Consider the following 16,249-nt stretch of genomic DNA (forward strand, 5'->3'; position numbering starts at 1 on the left):
CAGGTTTAATCGATGTATCATTTGTTTGGCCGTAGTCCTGAACTCTCTGAGGCAGACGGAGCTCGCGGCCAGCCTCAAGAAGTGTGCAGTTGGATGGAAGGTGGTACAGTTTCTGTGGTACCATTTTGGGAGGAGGGCAGGTGCACCCCAGAACAGACAAAACAGCAGGAATCACATCCTGCTCAGACCCCAAGAACAAAGAAAAGTTGACTAGTTTCTTGGGACTGGCTGGTATTACCGTCAGTTCATGTAGAACTTGGCAGGGATGACCAGCCCCATGACAGACCTCACCTGAAAGGGTGCCCCAGATCTGGTCCAGTAGTCAAAGTAGTCCCAGGGGGTGTTCGTGCAGGTAAGGAGGGGTCTATTTTTGTAACCCATATTCCACATTCCTGACTTTTCTCTCCCTTTCATCCTGCAGACTGATGCCTTGAACAGGGGTCTGGGGTGTATTTTGTCCAAGCAGGTGGGGTTGATTGCCTGCCTGCATATCAGGTCCTTTTGTATCACATCACTCAGTTGACTTTGTCAATGAGTAATATTTAAAAATAAGATTTTATTTGGAACATCTACACTAACTTGTTGTACTGTGGATCATGACAAGAAATGCTAAACTTAAAACTTACCATAAAGCCATCTGGTTTGTAGTGTCACTACAATCAGGCTCCACGCCATAATTAAAATGTTTATTTTCCACAATAGAAATTAATATTTACCTATGGTCATGTTGTCAAAGGAGCTTGCAAAGAAAAGCGTCTGGACTTCTTTAAGTTACTTGAAGACGTTTCACCTCTCATCCGAGAGGCTTCTTCAGTTCTAAGGTCAAATGGTGGAGAGTCCCAGATATAAACCTAGTGGGAGTGTCCCCCCACAGAGGGACAAAAGGACCCCCTGATGATCCTCTAATCGCCTGAGCCAAGGTGTGGAACTGGGTGTGGGTCCCAATCAGCCAGAGTTTCGGGTGAGTTCATTGTGAAACCTGGCCCCACCTTATCATGCGAATTCCTGAGGTCAGATGGCCCAGGGTGTGAGTGAGCGTTAAGGCGTCTGGGAAGGGATCTCAAAACTGGATTATAGATGGCAGAGAGTTGGTGTCGTAAACCACCGCCTCTGTTCAAAGATGGTCGCTCACACGACCATCGACCAGCGACCATCTTTGAACAGAGGCGGTGGTTTACGACACCAACTCTCTGCCATCTATAATCCAGTTTTGAGATCCCTTCCCAGACGCCTTAACGCCCACTCACACCCTGGGCCATCTGACCTCAGGAATTCGCATGATAAGGTGGGGCCAGGTTTCACAATGAACTCACCCGAAACTCTGGCTGATTGGGACCCACACCCAGTTCCACACCTTGGCTCAGGCGATTAGAGGATCATCAGGGGGTCCTTTTGTCCCTCTGTGGGGGGACACTCCCACTAGGTTTATATCTGGGACTCTCCACCATTTGACCTTAGAACTGAAGAAGCCTCTCGGATGAGAGGTGAAACGTCTTCAAGTAACTTAAAGAAGTCCAGGCGGTTTTCTTTGCAAGCTCCTTTGACTACGATGACCTGGATGACTGAGAACCTTCACAGACCTATGGTCATGTTGCAGGAAGCAACCTAACTTACTCTAGCCATAGCAACAATATACTTGAATGTCTTGTAAAAATATATAACACAAAAAGACTACTGTGACTAAAACACTGTTGGTGAAAACCCACATGCATTATTTCCGGCTCATAATCATGACAGTGCTGTACGAAGTATCACTGTTCCAAGTTGATCAAGTAAAAGATAGACAAAGACTTTAATTTCCTGGTTAAAAGTATCAAAGGCATTAAATGTCAAAATCCATTTTGGTCTATGGCTTGTTTTTTTATTTCCTATTTATATTGAATTAACAACTACTTATCCCCTTCTTTTCTTGCATTTTCAATCGAATATGAATGGAATAAATTATATACACTGAATAGAGTCCTTTCATGTTATATATTTTTATTCATGACTGAGTAAATTCTTATCCTCGTGCATAAAGCGATAAAGCAGGACTTGCCTGTGGAGATAGCCCATTGCTGACAGGGTTGACATGGTTACTAGGAGTACTAGAGTTCATGAAGGTATCAGTGTAGCTGGAGAAGCTGTGCCGGTTGGTTGCCAGACCATAGGCAGTGCTGCCGTCAGGACTTGATAAACCACTCTGGTGCATGGTGGAAGGAGGTAAGGGTTGGGGACGGTGAACAGTAGCCCCACCATCTGAAAAGTAAAACACTTCACACATATATATTGGTTCCTTCCTTTATGTAAATAAGACACTAGCTAGGCTAGGCTACCTGTTCTACCAGTTTGTATACCAGATGAGAAAAAACACATTCCTGAATATATGTATATTTAACACCAACATATAAACAACGCAAGTTTGACAACTTAAGTACACCACCATGATGCCCCACAGTATGTTGAACAGAGACCTGCATAGTGTGGATGTGATACCAAATAGGCTTAATTGGAGGCTTCTGTATCTACTTTAGGATGTCTTTACAACTAAACACAACAGGGAAAACTGGGTTAAACCTGACTGACATTTTGATAGTTACATTATCAAAATTACAAATATTTCCAACAGCAGGTTGTATCACACCTCTCTCTCTCTGTGGGAATTTTTCAGCTTTTTCCAAAATCTACCAAACCAAAATTCATAAACCTTGGAGCAGTGGCAGAGGACGGGCAAAGGAACAACCTGGCATGGAGATTTTGTTTTGTTAAAACTGCAACCAACGTTGGTAGACAATACAGTTTCTTAATGCTTTTCAATATAGTACTAATTCTGTGAGTGCTTTGATGACACGCTAACATTAATTGGGAATGGCATACTCTCTGCAATCAGTTTTTTATTCTGTGAAACCACCTAGTAAGTCATTCTTATAATTGAAACAATACTTTTATTCTGAGGCAATATGCTTTAATGTACTAGATAGAGGACAACACTGCATTTTCTTCTGCTAGAGATAAGACATTATTGGCATATCAGGACCTCTTCCAGAGAAAAACTTAAATTGATCATTAAATTGTTCCATGCATCCAGTCAAAAAAAACACACATAAAAAACAAAAAGACCCAGCAATATAGGTGTAAAAGTGCCTATCATGAATCATTATTTGTTGGTAAGAATGTGGCCAAAATAGCATAGTATCCACGAACTCCTTAGGAAAACCTATAGGTCATATTTGTAATCTGTCAGTGAAAGGATTATCTGTTCTACCTTGAGTGTTGGTCGGGTAGTTGGATTCTGGCAGCTGATATGTAGGAAGTGTTGGCATCCCTGCAGGAGGAAATCCACCTGGCAGAAGGTGATTGAATGCTGCAAGTTGATTGGCTCCTGCTTGTTTTCGCCACCTGGCCCTTCGATTGCTAAACCACACCTTGAAAGAGAAATATATATAAATAAGCTGGAAGGAAAACACCAAAAATGGTAAGTGGCCTGTATTTGTATAGCGCTTTACTTGTCCCTAAGTAAAGTAGTGCTTTACACATCCAGTCACCCACCCATTCACACACTGGTGATGGCAAGCTACATTGTAAACACAGCCACCCTGGGGCGCACTGACAGAAGCGAGGCTGCCGGACACTGGCGCCACCGGGCCCTCTGACTACCACCAGTAGGCAACGGGTCAAGTGTCTTGCCCAAGGACACAACGATCGAGACTGTCCAAGCCGGGGCTCGAACCGGCAACCTTCCGATTACAAGGCGAACTCCCAACTCTTGAGCCAGCTGAATAGCTGAATTTGAAATCAGCAAGAATTTGCACATTTACATTGATTCTATTCTGATGCCATGCTCTAGGTCTCACAGATTCTCTGCTGAAAGAGAATTTTACCTTTTCTCGCCACAAAGTACATACAGATAGTTATGGCGTTACTTTTGTGCCACTATTCTGAGCGCACATAAAAAAAAAATTGCAGGTGCAAGTGTTGTATTTTGAGGAGAAATTTATTTTGAGCGAAGAAAAACTGAATTTGAGTGAACAGAATTCATTGCTGTGTGCAGAAAATGTATTTCAGTGTTTGCTATTATTCACACACACGCACAATAGCAGCCGCCCCTCTCGCTCAGTTTTTGCATTTGCACTTGCTCACAATGTGTTGCTTGCGCTCTGCGCTTCTGTGTAAACTTCAAATATCTGCTCGATTTATCAAGACATCACATATTTGCATAAGTGCTCTAATGTTTTCGGAGATGCCTGTTACCCACCAGCTGACTGGGTGGGCACTCGGGTTAAACATAATATATAAAGCTGAACTGACAAAAAAATCACCGACTACACCTCAAGGTATTTAGCGCATTCGCTGGTTTCCTCTTTCTGGCGTAAAGTGGGCGATAAACAAACAAGAGAGACGATCAGCTGATCATTGATCAGTTTCATGATTGAAGTAGCAACAGGAGAGAGAGGGAGGGAGAATGAGGGGAGAAGAGGCAGCTGTGCAACGTAAAGACAGAATAACTCCAGCTTTGTGTCTTTTTTTTCATCATTGCTGAAGTTCGGGACGAATCGCGTTCCTTTTCCCCTCAATACGGATGTATTGTAATTGTTCCAGCCGAGAGTTGATCATGACCAATTGGCTAATCCACCACCTTTCATTGTTTATACCATTACAAAAACAAACAAACATAAACATGAAAAATCACCATCGGCCCACCGGGCAAATGCCCGGTATGCCCAATGGCCAGTCGAGCTATGCGGTCAGCTGGTGGGTAACAGGCATCTCCGAAAACATTAGAGCACTTGTGCAAATATGTGATGTCTTGATAAATCGAGCAGATATTTGAAGTTTACACAGAAACATTCTGGCATGAAAATATCTTATAAGTTTATTTTGTGACCCAGACAGAGTAATATTTCAAACTCCGCCACAGTGTTTCTCCGCAACTGCCTCGTTTGAGTTTTGGACGAAATGGATTCTGGGATATTGCATTTCGTCATTTCGAGCTGATTGGAGACCAAAACAGCCAATCAGATTTTTTTGCATCCAAGTCTGTGATTGGCTGGTTTTGTGGCACAAATATAACGGTGTAGAGAAAGAGTTGAGCGCGCAAGCAACACATTGCGAGCAAGTGCAAATGCAAAAACTGAGCGAGAGGGGCTGCTGTTGTGCGTGTGTGTGAATAATAGCAAACACTGAAATACATTTTCTGCACGCAGCAATGAATTCTGTTCACTCAAATTCAGCTTTTCTTTGCTCAAAATAAATTTCTCCTCAAAATGCAACACTTGCGCCTGCAATTTTTTTTTTATGTGCGCTCAGAATAGTGGCACAAAAATAACGCCATAGATAGTCCTTTTGTGAAATTTCTCACACAGGGCAAGATCCACAATCAAAAGCCTTTATTTCATTGTTCCGAATATCTGAAATGATTCAGGACATATAACTTACTCTAAGCATTAATATATTGGGACATGCCATCATTTCAAAGGTAAAACTTCAGCAAATTAATGTTTGTAGTGTGTGTTTCTGTGAGTAAATAAGATTTTTCTTTTCATTATCCACTGTTTCTTCTTGACTTTTAATTTTTGTTTTTATTTCAATTAAACTATACCACTCACATGATTTAACACAGGCATACTTAACACCTACACATCTCTAGGGTCACAGCAGAAATCTTTGCATTGCTTGCAGCTTTCTACCTGCCCACTTTTTCCAGGAATCTTCTTTTTTCATTTAGTGCAAACGAAAATGTGACTTTTATGTAGAGAAGTTGATTTGGACTTCTATATCTGCAGAGCAGACTTAAATTATTACAACAGGCGTTGTTGCCTTGAGGTACTTGCGCAAAAAACGCAGAAGTAGATCATACGGTCTCACTACCTCTGCAGAAGAGACGTGACTGAAAGGAAACAGAATATGACCTATCATCATTTTAACATGATATCTTTGGGTTGCTTTCTAATGCAAGGATGCATAGATGTGGAATGTATATGTTTGTACATTTATAGATACATATTTCTGGCACATTTAGAGACATATTTAAGGCTCTGTGTGTGGAACCCATGTTCCACATTCCTAACTTTTCTCTCCCTTTTATCCTGCAGACCAATGCCTTGAACAGGGGTCTGAGGGGGTATTTTGTCCAAGCAGTTAAGATGGGCTTGATTGCCTATATACGTGTCAGGTCCTTTTGTATCACATCCCTCAGTTGACATTGTCAATGAATAAATCTTTAAATATAAGACTCAATTTGGAAAATCTACTCTGGGACAAGAAACACTAAGTTTAAAACTTGCCATAGAGCCCTCTGGTTTGTAAGATTTCCTCAGTAAGAAAGTGTCACTATAGTCAGGCTCCACACCATAATTAAAATGTTTATTTTCAGGAGTGGGACCACACCTCCAAACATGCTCCTTCTGGTTGTAATCTATATAGGTTTTCCCCAGTTCTGCAAACTGTTCATTCTCGTTCATTCCCCTCCCTCCCTCCTCGTTCTCAAATCTTTAACTTCTTCACTCCTATTTAGTACATGGGAATCTGCCAGGCCTGGGAGCCATCGCCAGTCCCCTTCGAGGCCTTCCCTAAACCGCAGCTCAATTCATGTCCAAGCATTCGCCTTTACCTACTAAAACGCTGTCAAACCTAAAATGAGGACGTGGGCCCAGCTAGTGAATCAAGCCTAAAGGATAATGTACCAAAGTTATCCTTGGAATTCAAAACAAAAACTGAACTTCATATCAGTTGCACCAACATCGCTGTGGAACAAGATAAAATCCATCATCCAAGGAAAGTCTCCACAAAATTCAATCCAGTGAGTGAAGACGGGGCTCTAGCTGTGGCCTCTGGAAGAAACACTCCCTAGGCTTCCTTTCCTCCTGCTATGGCAGACCACTCCTCCACAGTGGCGCCCTGTTCCACTCCTGTATTTGCTGACCTCTGTACCCTCCAACCACCCACCAAGAATGTCACTGCAGACCAGAGATGGGTCTGCAGTACAGTAACTGATTACAGTAACGCGTTACAAGTAATGCGTTACTGTAATCCGATTACTTTTTTCAAGTAACGAGCAAAGTAAGGGATTACTATTGCAAAAATGGTAATTAGATTACTGTTACTTTACCGTAGGAACGCTGCGTTACTGCGTTACTAAAACCGTGATTTTTTTGCGAGAATGTCTCATGACAGTGATGTAAGCGAGTGCGACGTTCGGGACAACAGCTGTGTGCAGATCAACAATGGATAATATATGGAGTGCGGGAGCGAGTATGAGCATGCAGCGTTTAAAGCGTGGAAGTACTGACCTTATTTTGAGTTTGATTCCATAAAAAGTGACAAAAACATTAGCGTCCGTTGTGCGTGGGAAGAAAACTTTTTACAGCAAAAAACCCCCCCTAAACTTCCAAGCAAGCACCGAGTGCGCTACGACGTAATGGGAAATTCACAGAGAAACTCGCGGATTCTTCCACTGACCGCTGCGGCTCACCTGCACCAGGGTAAACCTCCACCTACCCTACTCCTGCTTTACAGGTGAAAATAGAGCAACAGGACCGCTAGTCTTTGACTTTATTTATTTTCTGCTGTGTTTTACTTGCATCTATTTGAAAGACTGAGTGTAAACACACACACACACACACACACACAAAAAAATGTGCTGGAATGTGCAGAAAATAGGTTTAAATATTAAACAAATTTCTTCCAGTAAGAGAATATTGCATATAATTAAATTTTTGCTTGATGCATAAAGTTAAAAGATTAAAACTAATAAAACAAGTTTTAAAAAGGGACTTTTCCATTTGATTACATTTTGTATGATGGATTATGCAGAAAAAGTAGAATTGGGCTGAAAGATCTATCGCTTTATCACCTATTCAGGTTGTAAATCATGTTTTTAAAAAGTAACTAAGTAACTAAGTAATTAATTACTTTTGAAAATAAGTAATCAGTAAAGTAACGGGATTACTTTTTGGGGAAGTAATCAGTAATTAGTTACTGATTACTTTTTTCAAGTAACTTGACCAAAACTGCTGCAGACTCTGCAGCAGTGTTGGCACACTGAAAAAATGAGATCACAGATACAAGCTGGGGAAATGAGCTTCCTCCTTAGATTGGATGGCTTCTCCCTTAGCGATAGGGTAAAGGAATTAGCGATCCAGGAGGGGCTCAGAGTAGAGCTGCTACTCTGAACAAAAGGACCCAGTTGAGGTGGTTCAGGCATCTGATGAGGATGCCTCTGGGAACAGTTTTCTGTGCATGTGCCCCCGGGAGGAAGTCCCAGGGCAGGACAGACTAAATCTATCAGCTGGCCTTGGAATGCATTGGTGTTCCCAGGAGAAGGCGGCTGGGGAGAGGAAGGTTTGGGCTTCTCTGCTTAGGCTGTTGCCCCTCAACCAACCCCAGATAAGTGGAAGAAAACGGAAGGATGGATAGTTAAATTGAATTGACCTCAACAGCTGGTGAAGAGATGAATGCTTCCCTCCAAGGATGTGGACAAGTGGAAGAAGAAATCATCTGACAGATGACTAACTCAAGCAGAGAAAGCCATCCTTTTGAACGATTTTAATTTTGATGTCACATCAAAAAAATCTCACATTTGGAACTAATTACAGCCACAGATTCAGTAATCCAAAAGAACAACACTGTGGATGCAGAGGCAGAGCAACTGCAGAGGAAAGTGTCAGCCTGTCTTAGCAACACAAAGCCCCCAACCTCCAGTATCACAGACTGTCTGATGCACTTGAAAACAAACAATGCTTCTGATCACATCTCATGCAACAGATTATACCCAAGGGAAGCTATACTGAGTCAGTATGGTGTACCAGTGATACCTAAATAAGGGGGTATTTTTAAAGTTCATTGTCAGTGTGATCAATCAGTTACCTCCAACACCTCAAAGTTCCTGGCTTGAAGTTTGTGGAGAAAGGGAAAGATGCTGTGAGGGCAGAAGAAATAAGTGTCTCTTACAACATTATGTCTGTCTTTACTTGTCTTCCAGCTACTGATTACATGGTAGTTTGTACACTGAAGAGAGTTAAAGAAGCAGGCACCTGATTGGTCGGTAATGAGGGTGGTCCTATTCTGAAGTGGAGTCACTGTGTAATTTCTTACAATGTCCACATATAAGGACCAGTACTAGAAACGTAGGTGTGTCATGGATTCCATAGGCACAACCCCGTTCATTTCCAATGATTCTGACCAATTATAATACATGTTTTTAGAACAAAATGGGTTGCTAATTGCAGCCATGCAAAATCAGTAATTTTGCATGGCTGCATTTTCTGTGCAAATATTGATAAATGAAATTTCAGTGACAATCATTCAAGCTGACTATAACTGGTTGTATTTTTTGTTTCTCCATGTTTATACATTAAGTAGTACTGAAACAATGATTTGATTTGACACACCACAAATATTTTTAGTTACAGTCTTTGCAGTTCTCTGTTTCCCATCACTATATCTCTACCATACAATGTATTAAGTATTTAATATTAATATATGTTTTGAAACCTTTCATGGCCTCAGCTTAAGGACACAGAAATAGTATTCAAATGTAGTGTAAAGTTATAACTAGGCCTACTTAACTGTGCCATTATCCAAAGTTACAAATTTTGTCAACATGAATGAGAAATAGTTAGCTTCAAAACAAGTTAGAAGGTGGGCATTGAGTTGGATTTTTTTTTAAATTTGTAGTCCAGTAACTTATTCTGTGAGTAGGATGGACGTAAGATGACCATTGTCAAGTCGAGGCATACAGATAATTCTGAGGTCGGCATTTATGACCTAAGTGGCAGGCATGGAGGAGTTTCCATGCCACGCTGGTTTCTCATTGTCTCAGTTTTCTGTGACTTGATTGAGCCACTTTGCAGTTATGGCTTAAAGTTCCCCTGAGAGCGAAGACTTCCATGATCTGCTCTGATTTTTACAATGAGTGGTAGACTCTAAACTGGTGGGAAAAACAAATTCCAGCCAAGAATCTGGGAGTGAGACATGCAAGAGGAATGCAGCACCCACCCTACTGCTGAAAACTTACAGCTGTTGTTAGAACTCTACAATATTTTCCCAAACACAACTGAGGCACTGTGAAGCTGTCAAACAGAGACCAAAGCCAGTTTCCTTAGTGGAGATGTGAACAGCTGGCAGAGTCTCCAGAAGTTAGAGAGAGTTAGTCTTGCACACTGAACAAATATTTAAAACACTGTGAAAAAGTCTCACACCTCATTTCTTTATATTTTGCTAAGAATATGGGAAATGTACAGTGATGTACTGAAAACAAACATACTTGAAAGTACAGAGTTTGTACAATTCTCATGAGATTAAAAGTCAGTATTTGTATGACCAACTTTATTGTTCATCACAGCTTGAACTGTTTTTGGCAGCCATGCCAATCAGAAACTTTGCATCGGGGTCAAAATCTGACAGTACTTTACTGCATTCATAATTGAAATCCAGCCAGTAGTTCTTCTTTAATGTGGCATACCAGAACATTCTCTCCCACTTTCCCTTCCTTATAAATGGCTTCTTGACCATCACCTTTGTTGAGCAATAGATGAATCAACTGAAGGACCAGAACTGTCTCTCAGGTCCTGTGTCAGGTCATTTTGTCCTGTTATGGACATTTCTTATATCTTTCATCTACTTTAGATTCCTTTTAAGACGTCCTATTTTTTGTACTCTAGTTGTCCAGTTTCCTCATTTTTTAAGGATTCACTCCAAAGCAAGCTGGTGAGCAAATCGATCTTTAATGATAACCTTCTTGGTGCAAAAATACAATTTTACACCTGCCAACCTGTGTTATCATTAACACAATGATATGAAAGCAAATAATGTATTTTTGTAACAAGCTACTTAGTTTGTTCATTGTGGAGAGTGTGTTTGGGAGAAATTGCCCCACCACTAAGAAAATCATATTTTGTTGGAACTGTTTTGCACCTTGTTTTTTCACTGTAAATAACCTCACTTTAACTGTTCAGGAAGTCTTGTGACTGGGTTCTGTTACTGTGCCATTTGGCAAACCCGACAGACACAACACTGGTTCATCCTTTGAGTTAGGTGCCTTTTTATGTTTGAATGACACATAGGTCAGAGTTAGCATGCAAAACACATCTGAATATGTTCAATGGAATAAGAAAAATTAGTTAAAGAGAATTTAAAAAAAAAAAACAACTGTGGAAGGTTTCTAGAAACCTGAAAAACCTTTGTTCATTTTTAAAAATGACTGGACAGTCTTGCTCATTAAAAGCAGAATATAAAGAAACAAGTGATGGCTCAAGACTTCTGAATAGTACAGCAAGTTAGTAGAATATAGTAGAATGCTGCATAGTCAGCAGTAAAGGTTCTAACCAGTCTGTGTGATTTTAAAAAAGCAAATATTTTACTAATTAATCTACTAAGAATGTTGCAGCATTGTGTTAGACGACACACAGGTTCTCAATAAAAAACATTATTCATGTTCTTATAGAGATGCTCTCTATCAGTGCCTCAGTTCAAGTAGTGAGTTTCAACATTTAAAATGAGTAAGTGTGTCTTTGTGTGTGGGTTTAATGTTAAAGAAAAAAAGAGATCAAGGATGGAATGAAAAATAGACAGATGAAGGGTGTAACGCGTGGCTGGAGAGATCTATGGATTAATGGATAGTTGAATACTAATGCATTACCTGGACCCTGGCCTCAGTAAGTTTTGTTCTCTGGGCCAGCTCCTCTCTAGTGTAAATATCAGGATAATGTGTTCTTTCAAAAGCCTTCTCCAGCTCCTCCAGCTGCTCCGCTGTGAAAGTAGTCCGACTCCTACGCTGTTTCCTCTTCAGTGGAAGGTCAGGCTCTGATTCCACGTCTGACGATTCATCCATCCGGCTGCCTGAATAAGCACAAGGTAAATACGAAGGTATTTAGAGCATTTAGGAAGACTTCCGTTATCATATTTTTGTGAATATGTATTAATGCAGAATATTCACAGGACAACTGAGAATTACAAACAAATTGCCAAAATTTATAGTTGCAATGGGATGCTAACCATAACCTCATATTTAAAAGTCATTAGTATAAAGTTTGAACTTCCATGAAGATACCCTCTCTTGATTAACTAATTTGAAATGCTGTTAATTTATAAAGTCTGCTCTCAAAACAAAGGTTCCGCTTCAGGTTCCTTTATCTGTTCCTTTTTGCTAAACCTTGTTGTTTTACATTTTGGAATCAGAAACCTTTGCCCAGAAGAAAGAAACTGAAACTCACTATGCAAAGGATGGTAAATTAAACCACTTATTAATTAAGAAGAACAAGATAAGTCTTTACATTATTACTTTGATATTATTCAGTAAAATGACCTGAAATGCACTGAAACATAATTACCATTTCATGGTAATGTATAGGGTGGGCCATTTATATGGATACACCGTAATAAAATGGGAATGGTTGGTGATATTAAAGTCCTGTTTGTGGCATGAATATATGTGAGGGGGCAAACTCCTCAAGATGGGTGGTGACCATGGTGGCCATTTAGAAGTCGGCCATCTTGGATACAACTTTTTCAATAAGAAGAGGGCCATGTGACACATCAAACTTATTGGTAATGCCACAAGAAAAACAATAGTGTGCTTGGTTTCAATATAACTTTATTCTTTCATGAGTTATTTACAAGTTTCTGACCACTTATAAAATGTGTTCAATGTGCTGCCCATTGTGTTGGATTGTCAATGCAACCCTCTTCTCCCACTCTTCACACACTGATAGCAACACCGCAGGAGAAATGCCAGCACAGGCATCCAGTATCCGTAGTTTCAGGTGCTGCACATCTCGTGTCTTCACACCATAGACAATTGCCTTCAGATGACCCCAAAGATAAAAGCCTAAGGGGGTCAGATCGGGAGACCTTGGGGGCCATTCAACTGGCCCGCGATGACCAAACTTAGCAAGCAGTTTGCTAACTGTAGCATGGGAGGTGGGTGGTCTCGTAGGGTGTCTTGCATTGAAATCTGCTGCAATGACCCGATTACTGCGTTTACCAGATATCAACACAATTTTGATCCGCTCCTCACGTGTTAACCTCTTCGACATGTCAATGGCTGTGAACAAAGTTACTTGTAAATAACTCATGAAAGAATAAAGTTAAGTTGAAACCAAGCAGCACGGTGGCACGGTGGTTAGCACTGTTGCAGCACAGCAAGAAGGTCCTGAGTTCCATTCCACCATCAGGCCAGGGTCTTTCTGTGTGGAGTTTGCATGTTCTCCCCGTGTTTGCGTGGGTTCCCTCTGGGTACTCCGGCTTCCTCCCACCGTCCAAAGACATGCAACTTGTGGGGATAGGTTAATTGGATAATTCAAATTGCCACTAGGTGTGAATGTGCGAGTGAATGCGAGTGCGAATGGTTGTCTGTCCCTGTGTGCTGGCCCTGCGACAAACTGGCGACCTGTCCAGGGTGTACCACGCCTCTCGCCCTATGACAGCTGGCATAGGCTCCAGCGCCCCCCGTGACCCTGAAAAGGATAAGCGGAAGCGAATGGATGGATGGATGAAACCAAGCACACCATTGTTTTTCTTGTGACATTACCAATAAGTTTGATGTGTCACATGGCCCTCTTCCTATTGAAAAAACAAAAGTTGTATCCAAGACGGCCGACTTCTAAATGGCCACCATGGTCACCACCCATCTTGAGGAGTTTGCCCCCTCACTCATGTGCCAAAAACAGGACTTTAATATCACCAACCATTCCCATTTTATTACGGTGTATCCATATAAATGGCCCAACCTGTAGGTAATGTAGCTCAGGAGGTAGAGCAGGTCGAACGATTCCTGGCTCCCCCAGTCTGCATACCAAATATCCATGGGCAAGATACTAACCCCCACTTGCTCTCCGATGCATCCATCGGAGTATGAATGCGTATGAGTGCATATTAGTTAGAAAGTACTGACAAAGCATAGAGTGCTTGTGTGAGGGCGTGTGTATGGGTGAATGCGGCGTGTTGTATACAGCGCTTTGAGTACTCCAGGAGATTAGAAAAGCACTATATAAGAATCCACCTCAGTCCACCCACTAAAGGTTGGAAGAAAGGAACCTCCAGCAGATCCAGACTCGGGCAGGGCCAGCCATAGTGACAAAAGATGGAGGATTCAGGGTCACCTGATCCAGCTATAACCATATGCTTTATCAAAGGAAAGCTTTAAACCTAATCTTGAAAGTAGAGAGGGTATCTGTCTCCTGACTCCAAACTGGGAACTAGCTCCACAGAAGATTGGCCTGAAAGCTGAAGGCTCTGCTTCCCATTCTACTTTTAAACATTCTAGGAACCACAAGTAAGCCTGCAGTCTAGTCAAAGACATCCACTGGGAGTCAGGAAGTCTTTAGGGCAACCAGATAATAATGAATGACAGTAGTCCACCCTAGAAGTAATAAATGCATGAACTAGTTTTTCATCATCACTCTGAGACAGGATGTTTCTAAGTGTTGAGAAGTTGCAGAAATGTAATGCAGTTCTACATACCTGTGTAATATACACATTGAAGGGCATACCTGGTCAAAAATAATTGATTCCTCACATTATTACTGGACACCAAGGTAATGTTATCCAGATTATTTGGTTGAACACCATATTTCTAAGATATTTATTTAGGGCAGAGTAAGACAAGATGAGATGAGACAAGGCGAGATACGATACAATCTGATGATAAAAAATGATAAGATAGCCTTTATTAGTGCCACAGTTGGGAAATTCACATCCTCAGTTTTATCTGAATTTAGAAACAAGAAACTGGGGCTCTTCATGTCTTTATGTCTTTAAGACATTCCAGTAGTTTAACTAAATGGTTATGTATGATTTGTCTGGCTTCATGGATAGATAGAGCAGGATATAATCTGCATAGCAATGAAAATGTATGCTATGCCTTGCTATACTACATGCTTACCGTAAGCATGTAGTATTTACAGTTTTTCTCACATCACTATCAACCTTTGCACAGCAGTTAGTGTATTTCTCAAAACAATTGGTGTAAACTGCAAAAACCTAGTGGATAATTTGTAAAAGCAGGTCACTTGCTCAAAATCGATAATCCAGTCCTCAAAAGCAAGTACTCATGTCAATGAAACTGCCAGTGTCATCAAAATGAGAAGTCGTGACACCATCTTTATTAACAAGATAGTCAAGAGGCTTTGTCATGTTTTCATCATGACAGTGTACAGTATTCTCTCAGTGTTTTCCAATGCAAAAAAAGGTCAGAACTGAGTGACACTACCTGAAAATGCTAAATGCACTATACACTTTTTGCACAGCCATTTACAGTAATGTATACTAAACATGAGATATTATGAGATGTTGGATTACTGTCCAGCACAATACATACCTGTTCTCCCTATGAAATGCTTGAATGATTGAATTCACAGTGGTTCTTCCAACATTTGGTTGCACCCTCTGACCAGCTTCATCCATTGTGAGGCCGTGATTGTCAACATGGTCAACATGTTGCCCTAATTACATTAGGAATCTGCATCTGCATCCTCACCCCTATTCCATGATGCTGACCTTCCATTTCTGTGTCACAGAATTGTAGAAATGGTACACACTATGTCCTGCTCGGTTCATATATGCTTGCCAATTGAGGGTTCATGAGATTGAAGTGGCTTGTCATTGCTTACAACTAATACTTCACACACCTCCTTGTCAGTGAAAGCTGAAATTCACCTGAGAGACATTTCCAGGAAAAATTAAAACAAAAGGTATAAAATTTGCTTGACAGAATTTGATAACTAATTCAACAATGTTGTATGAAATGACTCAAGCAATGAAATGAAGACTATTAGTTTTATTGGGAACGACTATTCAGCATCCAAAAGTAGAGTTCATTAAAACGGCAGAGAATTGTATGAAAGCAACTGATACATGTCCAAGAGCATTTACAATTTGTTCAGAGGAAGGAGAAATTACTACTATGGTGTGCACAAATGACTAAATTTTGTGGAGGTTACACTAATGGTTTTGAGAATTTTCCTTCTGATCTGAGAAAAGCACCAAAGCAACTGAGAAAAACTGTAGATGAAATTGGTCCTAGCATGGAACTCTGTGGACCTCCATAGCATAAAGGGAATAAATTTTCCAAACTCAGTCTGAGATAAGATAAAAGATAAGATAAGATAAGATAAGATAAGATAAGAAAAAAAATTGAATAGAATAAAATACTATACAAAATAAAATAAAATTCTATAAAAAATAGAATAAAGTACTATACAATAGATAGATAGATAGATAGATAGATAGATAGATAGATAGATAGAAAATATGTCAAGATTACGGTTGTTCA

The 16,249-nt window shown here is 40.6% G+C and overlaps 1 protein-coding gene across 3 annotated transcripts in view; it reads right to left on the bottom strand.

The window, feature by feature from the left end:
• The window catches only part of LOC102788973 (paired box protein Pax-7-like), a 115,853-nt gene that overhangs the window by 60,455 nt on the left and 39,149 nt on the right, over positions 1 to 16,249 (bottom strand). For all 3 annotated transcript variants that reach the window (XM_035915017.2, XM_006807157.3, XM_006807156.3), the window contains 3 exons: positions 11,618 to 11,817; positions 3,245 to 3,404; positions 2,039 to 2,238 (listed from right to left, as the gene is read on the bottom strand). In XM_035915017.2, the coding sequence (XP_035770910.2) occupies positions 2,039 to 2,238; positions 3,245 to 3,404; positions 11,618 to 11,817 (560 nt within the window). The remainder of the gene's footprint in view (positions 1 to 2,038; positions 2,239 to 3,244; positions 3,405 to 11,617; positions 11,818 to 16,249) is intronic.

This window comes from Neolamprologus brichardi, chromosome 20 (genome assembly GCF_056152115.1).
Source record: "Neolamprologus brichardi isolate AB-2024 chromosome 20, ASM5615211v1, whole genome shotgun sequence".
In the NCBI taxonomy this organism is placed as follows: domain Eukaryota; kingdom Metazoa; phylum Chordata; class Actinopteri; order Cichliformes; family Cichlidae; genus Neolamprologus; species Neolamprologus brichardi.